The sequence below is a fragment of the Oncorhynchus keta genome, chromosome 14, assembly GCF_023373465.1.
Source record: "Oncorhynchus keta strain PuntledgeMale-10-30-2019 chromosome 14, Oket_V2, whole genome shotgun sequence".
Lineage (NCBI taxonomy): Eukaryota > Metazoa > Chordata > Actinopteri > Salmoniformes > Salmonidae > Oncorhynchus > Oncorhynchus keta.
Window position 1 is genome coordinate 9,090,691 of NC_068434.1, and position 20,000 is coordinate 9,110,690.

General features: G+C 45.3%; 1 protein-coding gene across 1 annotated transcript in view; it reads left to right on the forward strand.

The window, feature by feature from the left end:
* LOC118378335 (protein unc-13 homolog B-like) overlaps positions 1–20,000 on the forward strand; it is a 92,616-nt gene that overhangs the window by 67,248 nt on the left and 5,368 nt on the right. The window contains exons 23-25 of the mRNA XM_052460967.1: positions 14,968–15,056; positions 15,967–16,104; positions 16,408–16,531. Coding sequence (XP_052316927.1) covers positions 14,968–15,056; positions 15,967–16,104; positions 16,408–16,531 — 351 coding nt within the window. The remainder of the gene's footprint in view (positions 1–14,967; positions 15,057–15,966; positions 16,105–16,407; positions 16,532–20,000) is intronic.

The window sequence follows — 20,000 nt, forward strand, 5'->3', positions numbered from 1 at the left end:
CCTCGTTGGTCTGTAGAGCTCTCCATCCCTATATAGCTTCTTATTGGTCTATAGACCTCTCCATCCCAATATAGTTCATTGTTGGTCTGTAAACCTCTTCATCCCAAAATAGTTTCTTGTTGGTCTGTAGACCTCTCCATCCCTATATAGCTTCTTATTGGTCTATAGACCTCTCCATCCCAATATAGCTCATTGTTGGTCTGTAAACCTCTTCATCCCAAAATAGTTTCTTGTTGGTCTGTAGACCTCTTCGTCCCTATATAGCTTCTTGTTGGTCTGTAGACCTCTCCATCCCTATATAGCTTCTTGTTGGTCTGTAGACCTCTCCATCCCTATATAGCTTCTCGTTGGTCTGTAGACCTCTCCATCCCTATATAGCTTCTTGTTGGTCTGTAGACCTCTCCATCCCTATATAGCTTCTTGTTGGTCTGTAGACCTCTCCATCCCTATATAGCTTCTTGTTGGTCTGTAGACCTCTCCATCCCTATATGGCTTCTTGTTGGTCTGTAGACCTCTCCGTCCCTATATAGCTTCTTGTTAGTCTGTAGACTCTCCATCCCTATATAGCTCCTAGTTGGTCTGTAGGCCTCTTCGTCCATATATAGCTCCTCGTTGGTCTGTAGAGCTCTCCATCCCTATATAGCTTCTTATTGGTCTATAGACCTCTCCATCCCAATATAGTTCATTGTTGGTCTGTAAACCTCTTCATCCCAAAATAGTTTCTTGTTGGTCTGTAGACCTCTTCGTCCCTATATAGCTTCTTGTTGGTCTGTAGACCGCTCTGCGCATAAATATCTCCTTGTTGGTCTGTAGACCTTTTCATCCCTATATAGCTTCTTGTTGGTGTGTAGACCTCTTCATCCCTATATAGCTTCTTGTTGGTCTGTAGACCTCTTCATCCCTATATAGCTTCTTGTTGGTCTGTAGACTTCTCCATCCCTATATAGCTTCTTGTTGGTCTGTAGACCTCTTCATCCCTATATAGCTTCTTGTTGGTCTGTAGACCTCTCCATCCCTATATAGCTTCTTGTTGGTCTGTAGACCTCTCCATCCCTATATAGCTTCTTGTTGGTCTGTAGACCTCTTCATCGCTATATAGCTTCTTGTTGGTCTGTAGACCTCTCCATCCCTATATAGCTTCTTGTTGGTCTGTCGACCTCTTCATCCCTATATAGCTTCTTGTTGGTTTGTAGACCTCTCCATCCCTATATAGCTTCTTGTTGGTCTGTCGACCTCTTCATCCCTATATAGCTTCTTGTTGGTTTGTAGACCTCTCCATCCCTATATAGCTTCTTGTTGGTCTGTAGACCTCTCCATCCCTATATAGCTTCTTGTTGGTCTGTAGACCTCTCCATCCCTATATAGCTTCTTGTTGGTCTGTAGACCTCTCCATCCCTATATAGCTTCTTATTGGTCTGTAGACCTCTCCATCCCTATATAGCTTCTTGTTGGTCTGTAGACCTCTCCATCCCTATATAGCTTCTTGTTGGTCTGTAGACCTCTCCATCCCTATATAGCTTCTTGTTGGTCTGTAGACCTCTCCATCCCTATATAGCTTCTTATTGGTCTGTAGACCTCTCCATCCCTATATAGCTTCTTGTTGGTTTGTAGACCTCTCCATCCCTATATAGCTTCTTGTTGGTCTGTAGACCTCTCCATCCCTATATAGCTTCTTGTTGGTCTGTAGACCTCTCCATCCCTATATAGCTTCTTGTTGGTCTGTAGACCTCTTCATCCCTATATAGCTTCTTGTTGGTCTGTAGACCTCTCCATCCCTATATAGCTTCTTGTTGGTCTGTAGACCTCTCCATCCCTATATAGCTTCTTATTGGTCTATAGACCTCTCCATCCCTATATAGCTTCTTGTTGGTCTGTAGACCTCTCCATCCCTATATAGCTTCTTATTGGTCTATAGACCTCTCCATCCCTATATTGCTCCTTGTGTGATTGTTTTACAATCCTACTTTGATATCAGTGGTGGTCTCGTCCCTGACTCCCATGATGCTCCATTCTATGGTTTCAAACAGGACTCATTCATGAACGGCTTCATAAAATCATTTGGTTTAATATGATGATATCTCCATTTTTCTCCTAAGCGTGAGGATGAGGAGGAGCCTGAGGAGTTCGATGAGGGGGTTAGGTATGTCCAAGTACCATAGAGGATTAAGATGCTGCTATAATATGCCATAGTATCTTGTGGGTTTCTGTCATGGTAATACTCTAGGTTGTTGACGATACTGTAAGTTCATTATGAATAGGAGTTTCTCTGGGCTGTGTGTAGTCAGTAAAAAGGGCGCTGAATTTCTGTCAGATTTCAAAAGTAGTTTGGTTTCAGCTCACATGATGTGTGTGTCTCTCATTGAGACTGAGGGTTGTGTGTGGATGTGTGTGTGGATGTGTGTGTGTGTGTATGTGTGTGTGTGTGTGTGTGTGTGTGGGACAGAGTTCAGAGCATAGTGTTCAGTGTTAACTTAGCCTGTTTGTACTGAGAATAATGTTTAGCGTTTGTTTAAGCCTGTTTGTACTGAGAATATAGTTTGGTTAATTTAAGCCTCTTTGTAATTCAGCAATATATTTAGTGTTTAGCTTTAATATGTAGTTTGTTTATGGAACATTATATTTAGTGTTTAGCTTTAATATGTAGTTTGTACTAAAGCACTATGTTCTATATACAAACCACAGGCTAAAGCTAACACTGAAAATGATGTTCTATATACAAACCACAGGTTAAAGCTAACACTAAATATAATTCTCTGTATGTGTGGGCGGGAGATAGCCTAACGGTTAGAGAGGCGAGCCGAAGGCAACCCTCTTGTTGCCAGCTCAATTCCCCGACAGATTGTTTTTCTATTGGACCCTAGATTCAAACCGGCAACCCTCCAGTTGCTGGGTGGCTTCTCTAACTTTCTAGGATGGTTACAACACCAGAGTTACACTGACAGCTGGTATCAATGGGGTTAAAGTTTACATTTACACTCACGGGCCACAGAAATGGATCACATGACATCGAGGCATTCAGTTACTTCCGATTGAACGTTAGAATCAGCACAACAAGGACCTTAAAGGGATTTTAAGCATAGTATTTTTCGGAGGTGCCCGACGTTCCATTAACTCTCGGGTTCACCTGAGAATGCTGCAACAAACTAAAAGCATCCAGTCAGCGGCAGTTCTGTGGGCGAAAACAGTTAGTTTATGAGAGAGGTTAAAGGAGAATGGAAAGAATCGTGCAAGCTAACAGGCGAGCCACAAACAGACCAATAGTGACTCGGTGGTGTGCAGAATGGCATCTCGGAATGCACAAATTGATGATATTTGTCACGGATGGGCTATTACTGCAGACGACCACACCGGGTTCCACTCCTATCGGTGAACACCAAGAAGAAGCGTTCAGGTGGGCACGCGATCATCACACCGGACAACGAGGAGTGGAAAAATATTTAAAATATAAGTATAAATATATATAAATATAAAATATTTCCTGGAACATGACAGCGAGTTCAGTTGACTGAGTGGCCTGGTCAGTCCCCAGACCTGGTCAGTCCCCAGACCTGGTCAGTCCCCAGACCTCAACCCAATAGAGCATCTTTGTGACGAGATGGAACGGGCTGTTCGCAGCATGAAATGTACCGCTGTTCAATCTGCAGCAACTGCGTGAGCATGGACCAACAATTTGTGTTTTTATTTATTTTATTTCACCTTTATCCAGGTACAGGAGGCCATTTGAGAACAAGTTCTCATTTACAACTAAGACCTGGCCAAGGTAAAGCAAAGCAGTGCGACAAAAACAACACAGATTTACACATGGAATAAACAAATGTACAGTCAATAACACAAAAGAAAAATCTGTATGCAGTGTGTGCAAATGAAGAAAGGAGGTAAGGCAATAAGTAGGCCAATAGTGGTGAAGTAATTACTACTTAGCAAATTTACACTGGAGTGATATATGTGCAGATGAGGATGTGCAAGTAGAAATATGTGTGTGCAAAAGAGCAGAAAAACAAAAACAAACTTGGGGATGACGTAGTTGGTTGGATGGGCTATTTACAGATGGGCTGTGTACAGCTGCAGCGATTGGTAAGCTGCCCTGACAGCTGACGCTTAGGGTTAGTGAGGGAGATATAAGTCTCCAGCTTCAGTGATTTTTGCAATTTGTTCCAGTCATTGGCAGCAGAGAACTGGAAGGAAAGGCAGCCAAAGGAGGTGTTGGCTTTGGTGGATGACCAGTGAAATATACCTGCTGGAGCGCGTGCTACAGGTGGGTGTTTCTATGGTGACCAGTGAGCTGAGATAAAGTGGAGCTATACCTAGCAAAGTCTTATAGACGACCAGGAGCCAATGAGTTTGACGACGAATACGTAGCGAGGGTCAGCCAACGAGAGCATACAGGTCGCAGTGTGGGTAGTATATGGGGCTTTGGTGACAAAACGGATGGCACTGGGATAGACTACATCCAGTTTGCTGAGTAGAGTGTTGGAGGCTATTTTGTAAATGACATCACTAAAGTCAAGGATCAGTAGGATGGTCAGTTTTACGAGGGTATGTTTGGCAGCATGAGTGAAGGAGGCTTTGTTGCGAAATAGGAAGCCGATTCAAGATTTTACTTTGGATTGGTGATGTTTAATATGAGTCTGGAAGGAGAGTTTACAGTCTAGCCAGACACCTAGGTATTTATGGTTGTCCACATATTCTAAGTCAGAACCGTCCAGAGTAGTTATGATAGTCGGGAGAATTTAGTCATTAGAGAAACCAAGGCTGTTGAGTCTGCCGATAAGAATTCAGTCTGTTCTTGGGTCTGACCCGGTACTAAATGGGTGTACCTAATAAACTGTCCACTGAGTATATATGTATATAATGTGAGCAACCTGCTATATAACCATACATGTCATGGGGGTGGTTTTAATCTCTTCATTTTGCCCTCTCTTTTCTTCTCTCCATCCCGTCCTCAGTCTGCTGGTTCAGAAGTGAGGGGGGTTCTGGGTAAAGATGTGTCACGTTCTGACCTTTATTTCCTTTGTTTTGTCATTATTTAGTATGGTCAGGGCGTTAGTTGGGTGGGCAGTCTATGTTTGTTTTTCTATGATTTGGGTATTTCTATGTTTCGGGCCTAGTATGGTTCTCAATCAGAGGCAGGTGTCATTAGTTGTCTCTGATTGAGAATCATACTTAGGTAGCCTGGGTTTCACTGTGTGGTTGTGGGTGATTGTTCCTGTCTCTGTGTTTGCACCAGATACACCAGCTGTTTTGGTTTTTCACATTTCTTGTTTTGTTAATCTATTCATGTTAGTTCCTTTATTAAAGAACCATGAATAATCACCACGCTGCATTTTGGTCCGCCTCTTCTTCAACTCAAGAAAACCGTTACAAGATGGCTATGTGTATACCTGTTCCTTTAAAATCCTTCTGCATTCATGTAACCACCCAAACTCCAGCCCTCCCCCTATACACACACACACACACACACACACACACACACACACACACACACACACACACACACACACACACACACACACACACACACACACACACACACACACACACACACACACACACACACACACACACACAAACTTCTGTCTCCCCTACAGTTAGTGTCGTTAGTGGCAGCAATCAAATGTCCTCATCTAACTACTCTCGCAGAGCTCACAGTTCCAAAAAGCCACTTTAGACATTTACAACACCTCCTCAGTGTAATGTCTTCCCTCCTTCCTCTAAAGTCAGATGTTAATAGACTAGCGACTAGCAGGGAGCCTGCAGATAATTGAATGTGAGCGCGTGTCAAAATGTTGGATCTGTCTTTCCACAGGGGGAGGGCTGGTGGAATGGGTTAATCTTATCTCCACGCTGGGTGATGACTAACATCTGAAGACATTAGACTTTATTCAGATCAGAGAAAATTAAAAGGAAGAGTGTCGATAAATAGTAGATATTAGCATTGGAGATAACGGTGAGGGATAGCTGGATGCTAGTTGGATATTAGTAGATGTTAGCATTGGAGATAACGGTGAGGGATAGCTGGATGCTAGTTGGATATTAGTAGATGTTAGCATTGGAGATAACAGTGAGGGATAGCTGGATGCTAGTTGGATATTAGTAGATGTTAGCATTGGAGATAACGGTGAGGGATAGCTGGATGCTAGTTGGATATTAGTAGATGTTAGCATTGGAGATAACAGTGAGGGATAGCTGGATGCTAGTTGGATATTAGTAGATGTTAGCATTGGAGATAACGGTGAGGGATAGCTGGATGCTAGTTGTATATTAGTAGATGTTAGCATTGGAGATAACGGTGAGGGATAGCTGGATGCTAGTTGGATATTAGTAGATGTTAGCATTGGAGATAACGGTGAGGGATAGCTGGATGCTAGTTGGATATTAGTAGATGTTAGCATTGGAGATAACGGTGAGGGATAGCTGGATGCTAGTTGGATATTAGTAGATGTTAGCATTGGAGATAACGGTGAGGGATAGCTGGATGCTAGTTGGATATTAGATGTTAGCATTGGAGATAACGGTGAGGGATAGCTGGATGCTAGTTGGATATTAGTAGATGTTAGCATTGGAGATAACGGTGAGGGATAGCTGGATGCTAGTTGGATATTAGTAGATGTTAGCAGAAGTATACAGAATGGTGTCGTCTGCGTAGAGGTGGATCAGGGAATCGCCCGCAGCAAGAGCAACATCATTGATATAAGAGTCGGCCCGAGAATTGAACCCTGTGGAACCCCCATAGAGACTGCCAGAGGACCGGACAACATGCCCTCCGATTTGACACACTGAATTCTGTCTGCAAAGTAGTTGGTGAACCAGGCAAGGCAGTCATTAGAAAAACTGAGGCTACTGAGTCTGCCGATAAGAATATGCACAGCCCTTACCTCTAGGGAGCGAGGAAGTGAATGAGTGTACTCGACTAAATACAGAAATGCGTCGCAAACGGCACCCTATTCCCTAAATAGTGCACTACTTTTGACCAGGGCCCTATGTGCCTATGCACTACCTAGGGGATAGGGTCCCATTTAGGAGGTTTCCAGGAAGATTATCATTAGCTCGAGTGCCATAGGCTACTGCTGTTCTATAACTGCTGAGTGATTGCCCAGTGACTCAGCAATTTCCCATTCAGGAAACGGTTCAGGTCTGGCTCGCTGAATTGTTCTCATTTGAGCCGTGACAGAAAGAGACAGACGTTATTTAATCCCTAAATCAGCCTGTTTTCTCAGTTAATCAAGACATGAGACACACGTATCTGCTAATAAGATTGAGAATCCCTCTGATTGGTGGGTTTATTAAAACCTACCTAGGGCTGTTACGTTGACCGTATTACCGCTCACAGACCTAATCTCACCTATATATTACATATATATTACGTATAATGAGTCTGTTACATATTGATCCTTACCTGGTATATGTTTGGTAGGTCTAGGTATATGTATGTCTATGGTGGCCTGATATGGTTCCCAATCAGAGACAGCTGTTTATTGTTGTCTCTGATTGGGGATCATATTTAGGTTGCCATTTTCCTTTTTGGGTTTGTGGGTTCTTGTCTATGTGTAGTTGCCTGCTGGCACTCATGTGTATAGCTTCACGTTTCGTTCGGTTGTTTGTTATTTTGTTAGTTTGTTTCAGTGTTCATTCGTTTAATAAATTAAGAATGTACGCTTACCACGCTGCGCCTTGGTCTCCTTCGTGTGACGGACGTGACAGTCTGTTAGATATTGATCATTATAGTTTAATGTCATTAGTCTTATTTGTGTCCTTTCCTTTGATTCCTTTCCATTCTACACCCCCTATACAATACAGTATTCTACCCCCCTATACAATACAGTATCCTACCCCCCTATACAATACAGTATTCTACCCCCCTATACAATACAGTATTCTACCCCCCTATACAATACAGTATCCTCCAATACATTCTACCCCTATACAATACAGTATCCTACCCCTATACTACAGTATCCTACCCCCTATACAATACAGTATCCTACCCCCTATACAATACAGTATCCTACCCCTATACAATACAGTATCCTACCCCCTATACAATACAGTATCCTACCCCCTATACAATACAGTATCCTACCCCCTATACAATACAGTATCCTACCCCCTATACAATACAGTATCCTACCCCCTATACAATACCCCTATCCTACCCCAATACAGTATCCTACCCCCTATACAATACAGTATCCTACCCCCCCCCTATACAATACAGTATCCTACCCCTATACAATACAGTATCCTACCCCCTATACAATACAGTATCCTACCCCTATACAATACACATTCTACCCCTATACCAGTATCCCCCCTATACAATACAGTATCCTACCCCCTATACAATACAGTATCTACCCCCTATACAATACAGTATCCTACCCCCTATACAATACAGTATTCTACCCCCTATACAATACAGTATCCTACCCCCTATACAATACAGTATCCTACCCCTATACAATACAGTATCCTACCCCTATACAATACAGTATCCTACCCCCTATACAATACAGTATCCTACCCCTATACAATACAGTATCCTACCCCTATACAATACAGTATCCCCCTATACAATACAGTATTCTACCCCCTATACAATACAGTATCCTACCCCCTATACAATACAGTATCCTACCCCTATACAATACAGTATCCTACCCCCTATACAATACAATCCTACCCCCAGTATCCTACCCCCTATACAATACAGTATCCTATTCCTACCCCCTATACAATACAGTATCCTACCCCCCTATACAATACAGTATCCTACCCCCTATACAATACAGTATCCTACCCCCTATACAATACAGTATCCTACCCCCTATACAATACAGTATCCTACCCCTATACAATACAGTATCCTACCCCTATACAATACAGTATCCTACCCCTATACAATACAGTATCCTACCCCTATACAATACAGTATCCTACCCCCTATACATTCTACCCCTATATACAGTATCCTACCCCTATACAATACAGTATCCTACCCCCCTATACAATACAGTATTCTACCCCCTACCCCTATACAATACAGTATCCTACCCCCTATACAATACAGTATCCTACCCCCTATACAATACAATATCCTACCCCTATACAATACAGTATCCTACCCCTATACAATACAGTATTCTACCCCCTATACAATACAGTATCCTACCCCTATACAATACAGTATTCTACCCCCTATACAATACAGTATCCTATCCCCCCTATACAATATACACAGTATCCTACCCCCCCCTATACAATACAGTATCCTACCCCCTATACAATACAATATCCTACCCCTATACAATACAGTATCCTACCCCCTATACAATACAGTATCCTACCCCCTATACAATACAGTATCCTACCCCCCTATACCTATCCTACCCCTATACAATACAGTATCCTACCCCTATACAATACAGTATCCCTATACAATACAGTATCCTACCCCTATACAATACAGTATCCTACCCCCTATACAATACAGTATCCTACCCCCTATACAATACAGTATCCTACAGTATCCCCCTATACAATACAGTATCCTACCCCTATACAATACAGTATCCTACCCCTATACAATAAGTATCCTACCCCTATACAATACAGTATCCTACCCCCTATACAATACAGTATCCTACCCCCTATACAATACAGTATCCTACCCCCTATACAATACAGTATCCTACACCCCTATACTACAGTATCCTACCCCCTATACAATACAGTATCCTACCCCCCTATACAATACAGTATCCTACCCCCCTATACAATACAGTATCCTACCCCTATACATACATACAGTATCCTACCCCTATACAATACAGTATCCTACCCCCCTATACAATACAGTATCCTACCCCCCTATACAATACAGTATTCTACCCCCCTATACAATACAGTATCCTACCCCCCTATACAATACAGTATTCTACCCCCCTATACAATACAGTATCCTACCCCCTATACAATACAGTATCCTACCCCCCTATACAATACAGTATCCTACCCCCCTATACAATACAGTATCCTACCCCCCTATACAATACAGTATCCTACCCCTATACAATACAGTATCCTACCCCTATACAATACAGTATCCTACCCCTATACAATACAGTATCCTACCCCTATACAATACAGTATCCTACCCCTATACAATACAGTATCCTACCCCTATACAATACAGTATCCTACCCCTATACAATACAGTATCCTACCCCCTATACAATACAGTATCCTACCCCCTATACAATAATACACCCCTATACCTACCCCCTATACAATACAGTATCCTACCCCCTATACAATACAGTATCCTACCCCCTATACAATACAGTATCCTACCCCCTATACAATACAGTATTCTACCCCCTATACAATACAGTATCCTACCCCCCTATACAATACAATATCCTACCCCCTATACAATACAGTATCCTACCCCCTATACAATACAGTATCCTACCCCCCTATACAATACAATATCCTACCCCCTATACAATACAGTATCCTACCCCCTATACAATACAGTATCCTACCCCCCTATACAATACAGTATCCTACCCCCCTATACAATACAGTATCCTACCCCCCTATACAATACAATATCCTACCCCCCTATACAATACAGTATCCTACCCCCCTATACAATACAGTATCCTACCCCCTATACAATACAGTATCCTACCCCCCTATACAATACAGTATCCTACCCCCTATACAATACAGTATCCTACCCCTATACAATACAGTATCCTACCCCCTATACAATACAGTATCCTACCCCTATACAATACAGTATCCTACCCCTATTCTACACCCCTATACAATACAGTATCCTACCCCCTATACAATACTATCTACCCCCTATACAATACAGTATCCTACCCCTATACAATACAGTATCCTACCCCCTATACAATACTATCCTACCCCCAATACATACTATCCCCCCTATACAAGGATCCTACCCCTATACAATACAGTATCCTACCCCCCTATACAATACAGTATCCTACACCCCTATACAATACAATATCCTACCCCCCTATACAATACAGTATCCTACCCCCCTATACAATACAGTATCCTACACCCCTATACAATACAGTATTCTACCCCCTATACAATACAATATCCTACCCCCTATACAATACAATATCCTACCCCCTATACAATACAGTATTCTACCCCCCTATACAATACAATATCCTACCCCCTATACAATACAGTATTCTACCCCCCTATACAATACAATATCCTACCCCCCTATACAATACAGTATTCTACCCCCCTATACAATACAGTATCCTACCCCCCTATACAATACAGTATCCTACCCCCTATACAATACAATATCCTACCCCCCTATACAATACAATATTCTACCCCCCTATACAATACAGTATTCTACCCCCTATACAATACAGTATTCTACCCCCCTATAAAATACAGTATTCTACCCCCTATACAATACAGTATTCTACCCCCCTATACAATACAGTATTCTACCCCCCTATACAATACAGTATTCTACCCCCCTATACAATACAGTATTCTACCCCCCTATACAATACAGTATTCTACCCCCCCATACAATCATCTATTTCTCACCCAATACAATACAGTATTCTACCCCCCTATACAATACAGCATTCTACACCCCCAATACAATACAGTATTCTACCCCCCAATACAATACAGTATTCTACCCCCCTATACAATACAGTATTCTACCCCTATACAATACAGTAATCTGCCCCCAATACAATACAGTATTCTACACCCCCAATACAATACAGTATTCTACACCAACCCAGTACAATACATTGTTCTACCCCCCAAACAATACAGTATTCTACCCCCTATACAATACAGCATTCTACACCCCCAATACAATACAGTATTCTACCCCCAATACAATACAGTATTCTACCCCCCTATACAATACAGTATTCTACCCCCCAATACAATACAGTATTCTACACCCCTATACAATACAGCATTCTACACCCCCAATACAATACAGTATTCTACCCCCCTATACAATACAGTAATCTGCCCCCCAATACAATACAGTATTCTACACCCCCAATACAATACAGTATTCTACACCAACCCAGTACAATACATTGTTCTACCCCCCAAACAATACAGTATTCTACCCCCAATACAATACAGTATTCAACCCCCCAAGACCATGCTGCCCCCCCCATAAAATAAGCTGTGGTAGAGACCAGTGGTGTAAAGTACTTTCAAGTATTTCTACTTAAGTCGTTTTTTGGGGTATCTGTACTATTCATATTTGAACTACTTTTACTTCACTACATTCTTAAAGCAAGCAATGTACTTTTTACTCCATACATTTTCCCTGACACCCAAAAGTACTTGTTACATTTTGAATGCTTAGCAGGACAGAAAATGGTCCAATTCACACATTTATCAAGAGAACATTCCGGGTCATCCCTACTACCTGATCTGGCGGACTCACTAAAGACGTGCTTCATTTGTAAATTATGTCTGAGTGTTGGAGTGTTCCCCTGGCTATCTGTAAATGATGTCTGAGTGTTGTAGTGTACCCCTGGCTATCTGTAAATGATGTCTGAGTGTTGTAGTGTACCCCTGGCTATCTGTAAATGATGTCTGAGTGTTGGAGTGTACCCCTGGCTATCTGTAAATGATGTCTGAGTGTTGGAGTGTTCCCCTGGCTATCTGTAAATGATGTCTGAGTGTTGGAGTGTACCGCTGGCTATCTGTAAATGATGTCTGAGTGTTGGAGTGTTCCCCTGGCTATCTGTAATGATATCTGAGTGTTGGAGTGTACCCCTGGCTATCTGTAAATGATGTCTGAGTGTTGGAGTGTACCCCTGGCTATCTGTAAATGATGTCTGGGTGTTGGAGTGATCCCCTGGCTATCTGTAATGATATCTGAGTGTTGGAGTGTACCCCTGGCTATCTGTAAATGATGTCTGAGTGTTGGAGTGTTCACCTGGCTATCTGTAAATTAAGAAAATAAGAAAATGGCGCCGTCTGGTTTTCTTAACATAAAGAATTTGAAATGATTTATAACTTTACTTTTACTTTTGATACTTAAGTGTAATTTAGTAATTACATTTTACTTTTGTCATTCATTTACGACATTTTAAAACCAATTACTTTTAGACTTTTACTCAAGTAGTATTTTACTGGGTGACTGTCACTTTTACTTGAGTCATTTTCTGTTAAGGTATCTTTACTTTTACTACAGTATGACAATTGGGTACTTTTTTCCACCACTGTTAGAGACCAGGTCAGACAGGTTGTCCAACAGCTTTGTTGTGCAGAGACACACAGTGAGGAGAACATGTATTTGACACACTGCCGATTTTTCAGGTTTTCCTACTTACAAAGTATGTAGAGGTCTGTAATTTTTTATCATAGGTTACACTTCAACTGTGAGAGACGGAATCTATAACAAAAAATCCAGAAAATCACATAGTATAATTTTTAAGTAATTCATTTGCACCTTGAGTGTGAACCACAAGCCTTTTCAATTGGACCTTGTTTTCTCTGTCTTTCCTGTGATTCCAACTGCTGCTATGACAACCACAGAGGGAAAAACCTGGAACGTCTAGAGTTAAGATCCCTTCTCTTACAGTACTCTCTAATAACAGGTCACCCACTGGTAGGTGCTGTGTACTACTCTACATTCTGTTAGTAGCAGGGTCTTTCCACTCTCTATTTAGACAGATCAGAAATGACAAGAGGTAGAGAGGGGGAGAATGTCTGAAGGGTCCACTCTGGGATTGAACCCTGGTCTCCAGTGGTGAGTCACATGAATATCTTGAGAGCAGCCACTGCTACTCCCCCGAGGGGCAGCGTCCATTCTAAACCGGGTCAATTGGAGGGCTGGACCAGTGAATGGATGAGGTTTGAGGTCAGTTGAAATGAAAGGCAGTCGATTCAGGAAGTACACTGAAAATACAATTCAATAATAGAAAAAAATAAGGCATTTATTTTCAATGACTTCTTGATAAACTAAAAATGGAGAAGCAATTTATTTCAAAAGTGTTCGAATTGAGCCCAACCCTAAAAATGAATGCGAAGCCAGGAGTTATTGTGATCAGTAGGCCTGAGGATGTTTTCCAGCCTGCGAAGCTCCATCAGTGTGCTGTACCAGCTTACATTAGAGTAAAGTGGAGAGCTGATGAACGACTACACTCAGGATCAAGACTAATACAGGACACAAGGGGCATCCTGCTGTAGGAAGGAAATAAACAGTTGAGGGGTATCATTTAGAGTTGTGTTGAGTCATCTAAGTGGGAAGGATATTTTTGTGGAATTGTATGGTGTCACTGAGAATAGGTCACTGCTAATGAAAGGCATTTACAATGGCAGGTAAGTGGAGCGTCTACATACTATGGGCTGAGTCACTGCACAGGTATAAGATGTGAGTCCAGCCCTAACTACACAGGACATACATGACTAACCTGTCATTATCTCTCTCTCTCTCTCTCTCTCTCTCTCTCTCTCTCTCTCTCTCTCTCTCTCTCTCTCTCTCTGAATTTATCTCTACCCTTTTTCTCTGTCCCTCTCTCTGTCTCTGTCTCTCTCTCTGTCTCTCTCTCTCTTTCTCTCTCTCTCTCTCTCTCTCTCTCTCTGAATTTATCTCTACCCTTTTTCTCTGTCTCTCTCTCTGTCTCTCTCTCTCTCTCTCTGAATTTATCTCTACCCTTTTTCTCTCTCTCTCTCTCTCTCTCTCTCTCTCTCTCTCTCTCTCTCTCTCTCTCTCTCTCTCTCTGAATTTATCTCTACCCTTTTTCTCTGTCCCTCTCTCTGTCTCTCTCTGTCTGTCTCTCTCTCTCTGTCTCTCTGTGTCTCTGTGTCTCTCTCTCCCTCTGTCTCTCCTCTCTCTTTCTACCATCTTTTTCTCTTTCTCTCTCTTTCCCTCTTTCTCCCCTCTCTATGTCGCTCTCTCTCAAGCTGGACTCCGAGACAGCGGACATCTTGAATGACCTGCAGGTCAAACTGACCACTGTCCTGGACAACCTGAGCTCCATGTTTGGCAAGAGGTGAGCAAATCAGAAACACCCACAACCCCCCTCTGCACTCTCATCCACCCTGTCCAATCAATCCTGTCCCATCCACACGGGTACCTGAGGGTCAATAGTAGATCCTATCCTAAATGGACCCCTAAAATCTACTCCACATGCCCTTGTGGAAATCTGAGAGAATTCGACAGGTGTCGTCGGTTTGGCAATAGATTCACATTGCCCTCTGATAGGTCAGGTGGACTGGGGACACATTGCCCTCTGATAGGTCAGGTGGACTGGGGACACATTGCCCTCTGATAGGTCAGGTGGACTGGGGACACATTGCCCTCTGATAGGTCAGGTGGACTGGGGACACATTGCCCTCTGATAGGTCAGGTGGACTGGGGACACATTGCTCTCTGATAGGTCAGGTGGACTGGGGACACATTGCCCTCTGATAGGTCAAGTGGACTGGGGACACATTGCCCTCTGATAGGTCAGGTGGACTGGGGACACATTGCCCTCTGATAGGTCAGGTGGACTGGGGACACATTGCCCTCTGATAGGTCAGGTGGACTGGGGACACATTGCCCTCTGATAGGTCAGGTGGACTGGGGACACATTGCCCTCTGATAGGTCAGGTGGACTGGGGACACATTGCTCTCTGATAGGTCAGGTGGACTGGGGACACATTGCCCTCTGATAGGTCAAGTGGACTGGGGACACATTGCCCTCTGATAGGTCAGGTGGTAGTTTCACTATGTTGCTTTTAAAGTGTATCTGTCAAATCCCCTGAGTCAGTAGTTCTGACTGGATGTCAACTGTAACCTCCTGTTGTAGCTTCCAGGCCCGACTGACGGCCTGCGTGAGTCAGATGGCTGTAGCAGCGTATCTGCAGTAGCGTTGTGGTATTGTAGTTCTGTATCTGACTGCGAGTCCTTCTCTATAGCTTCCAGGCCCGTCTGACTGCCTGCATGCATCAGATGGCTGAGATCGTGTACCAGATCGCGGGTCATCCTAACCGCCAGACGGCCGAGGCCGACGCTGACAACATGCTGAGGCCTCTCATGGACTTCCTGGATGTAAAGTGAGTGATGCTAACACAAATGGTCGGACACCGTTCTGGTGTGGAGATGGGCTTGTTGTGTACATTTATACAGATGCCATTTGAGCAGCAAAAAAAAGATGCAGTTTCCTAGGCAATGCTATTTTTGATGGTAGACTTGTGTATGTGTGAGTTTCACACTGAGACCATGTTGGATCAAGTAGTATCTTGTGACAGAGCTAGCTTGCACAGAAGGGAGTTGGTTCTGGGCTCTGATATTGTCTGGGGAAAGAGGTTACAGTGGGGCTCAGTGTTTCTGTGTCTCTCTTCTCCCTGTAACCCCAGTCTGAGTCTGTTTGCTGACACCTGTGAGAAGACGGTTCTGAAGAGAATACTGAAGGATCTGTGGAAGATCGTACTCAGCTGCTTGGAGAAGACCATCATCTTACCTCAGAGCGACAATGGTTTCGTAAGTCTATCTGCCCTCCTCACAAATCTGTATATACCAACATTCTACCAGCACCAGCACCCTCTAGACCTCCTCTCTCCATCAGACAGTCTACCAGCACCACCCTCTAGACCTCCTCTTTCCATCAGACAATCTACCAGCACCACCCTCTAGACCTCCTGTCTCCATCAGACAGTCTACCAGCACCAGCACCCTCTAGACCTCCTGTCTCCATCAGACAGTCTACCTGCACCACCATCTAGACCTCCTGTCTCCATCAGACAGTCTACCAGCACCAGCACCCTCTAGACCTCCTGTCTCTATCAGACAGTCTACCAGCACCATCCTCTAGACCTCCTGTCTCCATCAGACAGTCTACCAGCACCAGCACCCTCTAGACCTCCTGTCTCCATCAGACAGTCTACCAGCAACACCCTCTAGACCTCCATCAGACAGTCTACCTGCACCACCCTCTAGACCTCCTGTCTCCATCAGACAGTCTACCAGCACCACCACCCTCTAGACCTCCTGTCTCCATCAGACAGTCTACCAGCAACACCACCCTCTAGACCTCCTGTCTCCCTCAGACAGTCTACCACCACCACCCTGTAGACCTCCTGTCTCCATCAGACAGTCTACCAGCACCACCCTCTAGACCTCCTGTCTCCCTCAGACAGTCTACCAGTACCACCACCCTCTAGACCTCCTGTCTCCATCAGACAGTCTACCACCACCACCCTCTAGACCTCCTGTCTCCCTCAGACAGTCTACCAGTACCAGCACCCTCTAGACCTCCTGTCTCCCTCAGACAGTCTACCAGTACCACCCTCTAGACCTCCTGTCTCCATCAGACAGTCTACCAGTACCACCACCCTCTAGACCTCCTGTCTCCCTCAGACAGTCTACCACCAGCACCCTCTAGACCTCCTGTCTCCCTCAGACAGTCTACCACCACCACCCTCTAGACCTCCTGTCTCCCTCAGACAGTCTACCACCAGCACCCTCTAGACCTCCTGTCTCCCTCAGACAGTTTACCACCAGCACCCTGTAGACCTCCTGTCTCCATCAGACAGTTTACCACCAGCACCCTCTAGACCTCCTGTCTCCCTCAGACAGTCTACCACCTGCACCCTGTAGACCTCCTGTCTCCCTCAGACAGTCTACCACCACCACCCTCTAGACCTCCTGTCTCCATCAGACAGTCTACCAGCACCAGCACCCTCTAGACCTCCTGTCTCCCTCAGACAGTCTACCACCAGCACCCTGTAGACCTCCTGTCTCCCTCAGACAGTCTACCACCACCACCCTCTAGACCTCCTGTCTCCATCCGACAGTCTACCACCAGCACCCTGTAGACCTCCTGTCTCCCTCAGACAGTCTACCACCAGCATCCTGTAGACCACCTGTCTCCCTCAGACAGTCTACCACCAACATCCTGTAGACCTCCTGTCTCCCTCAGACAGTATACCACCAGCACCCTGTAGACCTCCTGTCTCCCTCAGACAGTCTACCACCACCACCCTCTAGACCTCCTGTCTCCCTCAGACAGTCTACCAGCACCACCCTCTAGACCTCCTGTCTTCCTCAGACAGTCTACCAGCACCACCCTCTAGACCTCCTGTCTCCCTCAGACAGTCTCTCACCACCACCCTGTAGACCTCCTGTCTCCCTCAGACAGTCTCTCACCACCACCCTGTAGACCTCCTGTCTCCATCAGACAGTCTACCACCAGCACCCTGTAGACCTCCTGTCTCCCTCAGACAGTCTACCACCACCACCCTGTAGACCTCCTGTCTCCCTCAGACAGTCTACCACCAGCACCCTGTAGACCTCCTGTCTCCCTCAGACAGTCTACCAGCACCACCCTCTAGACCTCCTGTCTCCCTCAGACAGTCTACCACCAGCACCCTGTAGACCTCCTGTCTCCCTCAGACAGTCTACCACCACCACCCTGTAGACCTCCTGTCTCCCTCAGACAGTCTACCACCAGCACCCTCTAGACCTCCTGTCTCCCTCAGACAGTCTACCACCACCACCCTGTAGACCTCCTGTCTCCATCAGACAGTCTACCAGCACCACCCTTTAGACCTCCTGTCTCCCTCAGACAGTCTACCACCAGCACCCTGTAGACCTCCTGTCTCCCTCAGACAGTCTACCACCACCACCCTGTAGACCTCCTGTCTCCCTCAGACAGTCTACCAACACCACCCTCTAGACCTCCTGTCTCCCTCAGACAGTCTACCACCAGCACCCTGTAGACCTCCTATCTCCCTCAGACAGTCTACCAGCACCACCCTCTAGACCTCCTGTCTCCCTCAGACAGTCTACCACCAGCACCCTCTAGACCTCCTGTCTCCCTCAGACAGTCTACCAGCACCACCCTCTAGACCTCCTGTCTCCCTCAGACAGTCTACCACCACCACCCTGTAGACCTCCTGTCTCCCTCAGACAGTCTACCAGCACCACCCTCTAGACCTCCTGTCTCCCTCAGACAGTCTACCACCAGCACCCTCTAGACCTCCTGTCTCCCTCAGACAGTCTACCACCAGCACCCTGTAGACCTCCTGTCTCCCTCAGACAGTCTACCAGCACCACCCTCTAGACTTCCTGTCTCCCTCAGACAGTCTACCGCCACCACCCTGTAGACCTCCTGTCTCCCTCAGACAGTCTACCAGCACCACCCTCTAGACCTCCTGTCTCCCTCAGACAGTCTACCACCAGCACCCTGTAGACCTCCTGTCTCCCTCAGACAGTCTACCACCACCACCCTGTAGACCTCCTGTCTCCCTCAGACAGTCTACCACCACCACCCTGTAGACCTCCTGTCTCCCTCAGACAGTTTACCACCAGCACCCTGTAGACCTCCTGTCTCCCTCAGACAGTTTACCACCACCACCCTGTAGACCTCCTGTCTCCCTCAGACAGTCTACCACCAGCACCCTCTAGACCTCCTGTCTCCCTCAGACAGTCTACCAGCACCACCCTCTAGACCTCCTGTCTCCCTCAGACAGTCTACCACCAGCACCCTCTAGACCTCCTGTCTCCCTCAGACAGTCTACCAGCACCACCCTCTAGACTTCCTGTCTCCCTCAGACAGTCTACCACCACCACCCTGTAGACCTCCTGTCTCCCTCAGACAGTCTACCAGCACCACCCTCTAGACCTCCTGTCTCCCTCAGACAGTCTACCACCAGCACCCTGTAGACCTCCTGTCTCCCTCAGACAGTCTACCACCACCACCCTGTAGACCTCCTGTCTCCCTCAGACAGTCTACCACCAGCACCCTGTAGACCTCCTGTCTCCATCAGACAGTCTACCACCAGCACCCTGTAGACCTCCTGTCTCCATCAGACAGTTTACCACCAGCACCCTCTAGACCTCCTGTCTCCCTCAGACAGTCTACCACCAGCACCCTGTAGACCTCCTGTCTCCCTCAGACAGTCTACCACCACCACCCTGTAGACCTCCTGTCTCCCTCAGACAGTCTACC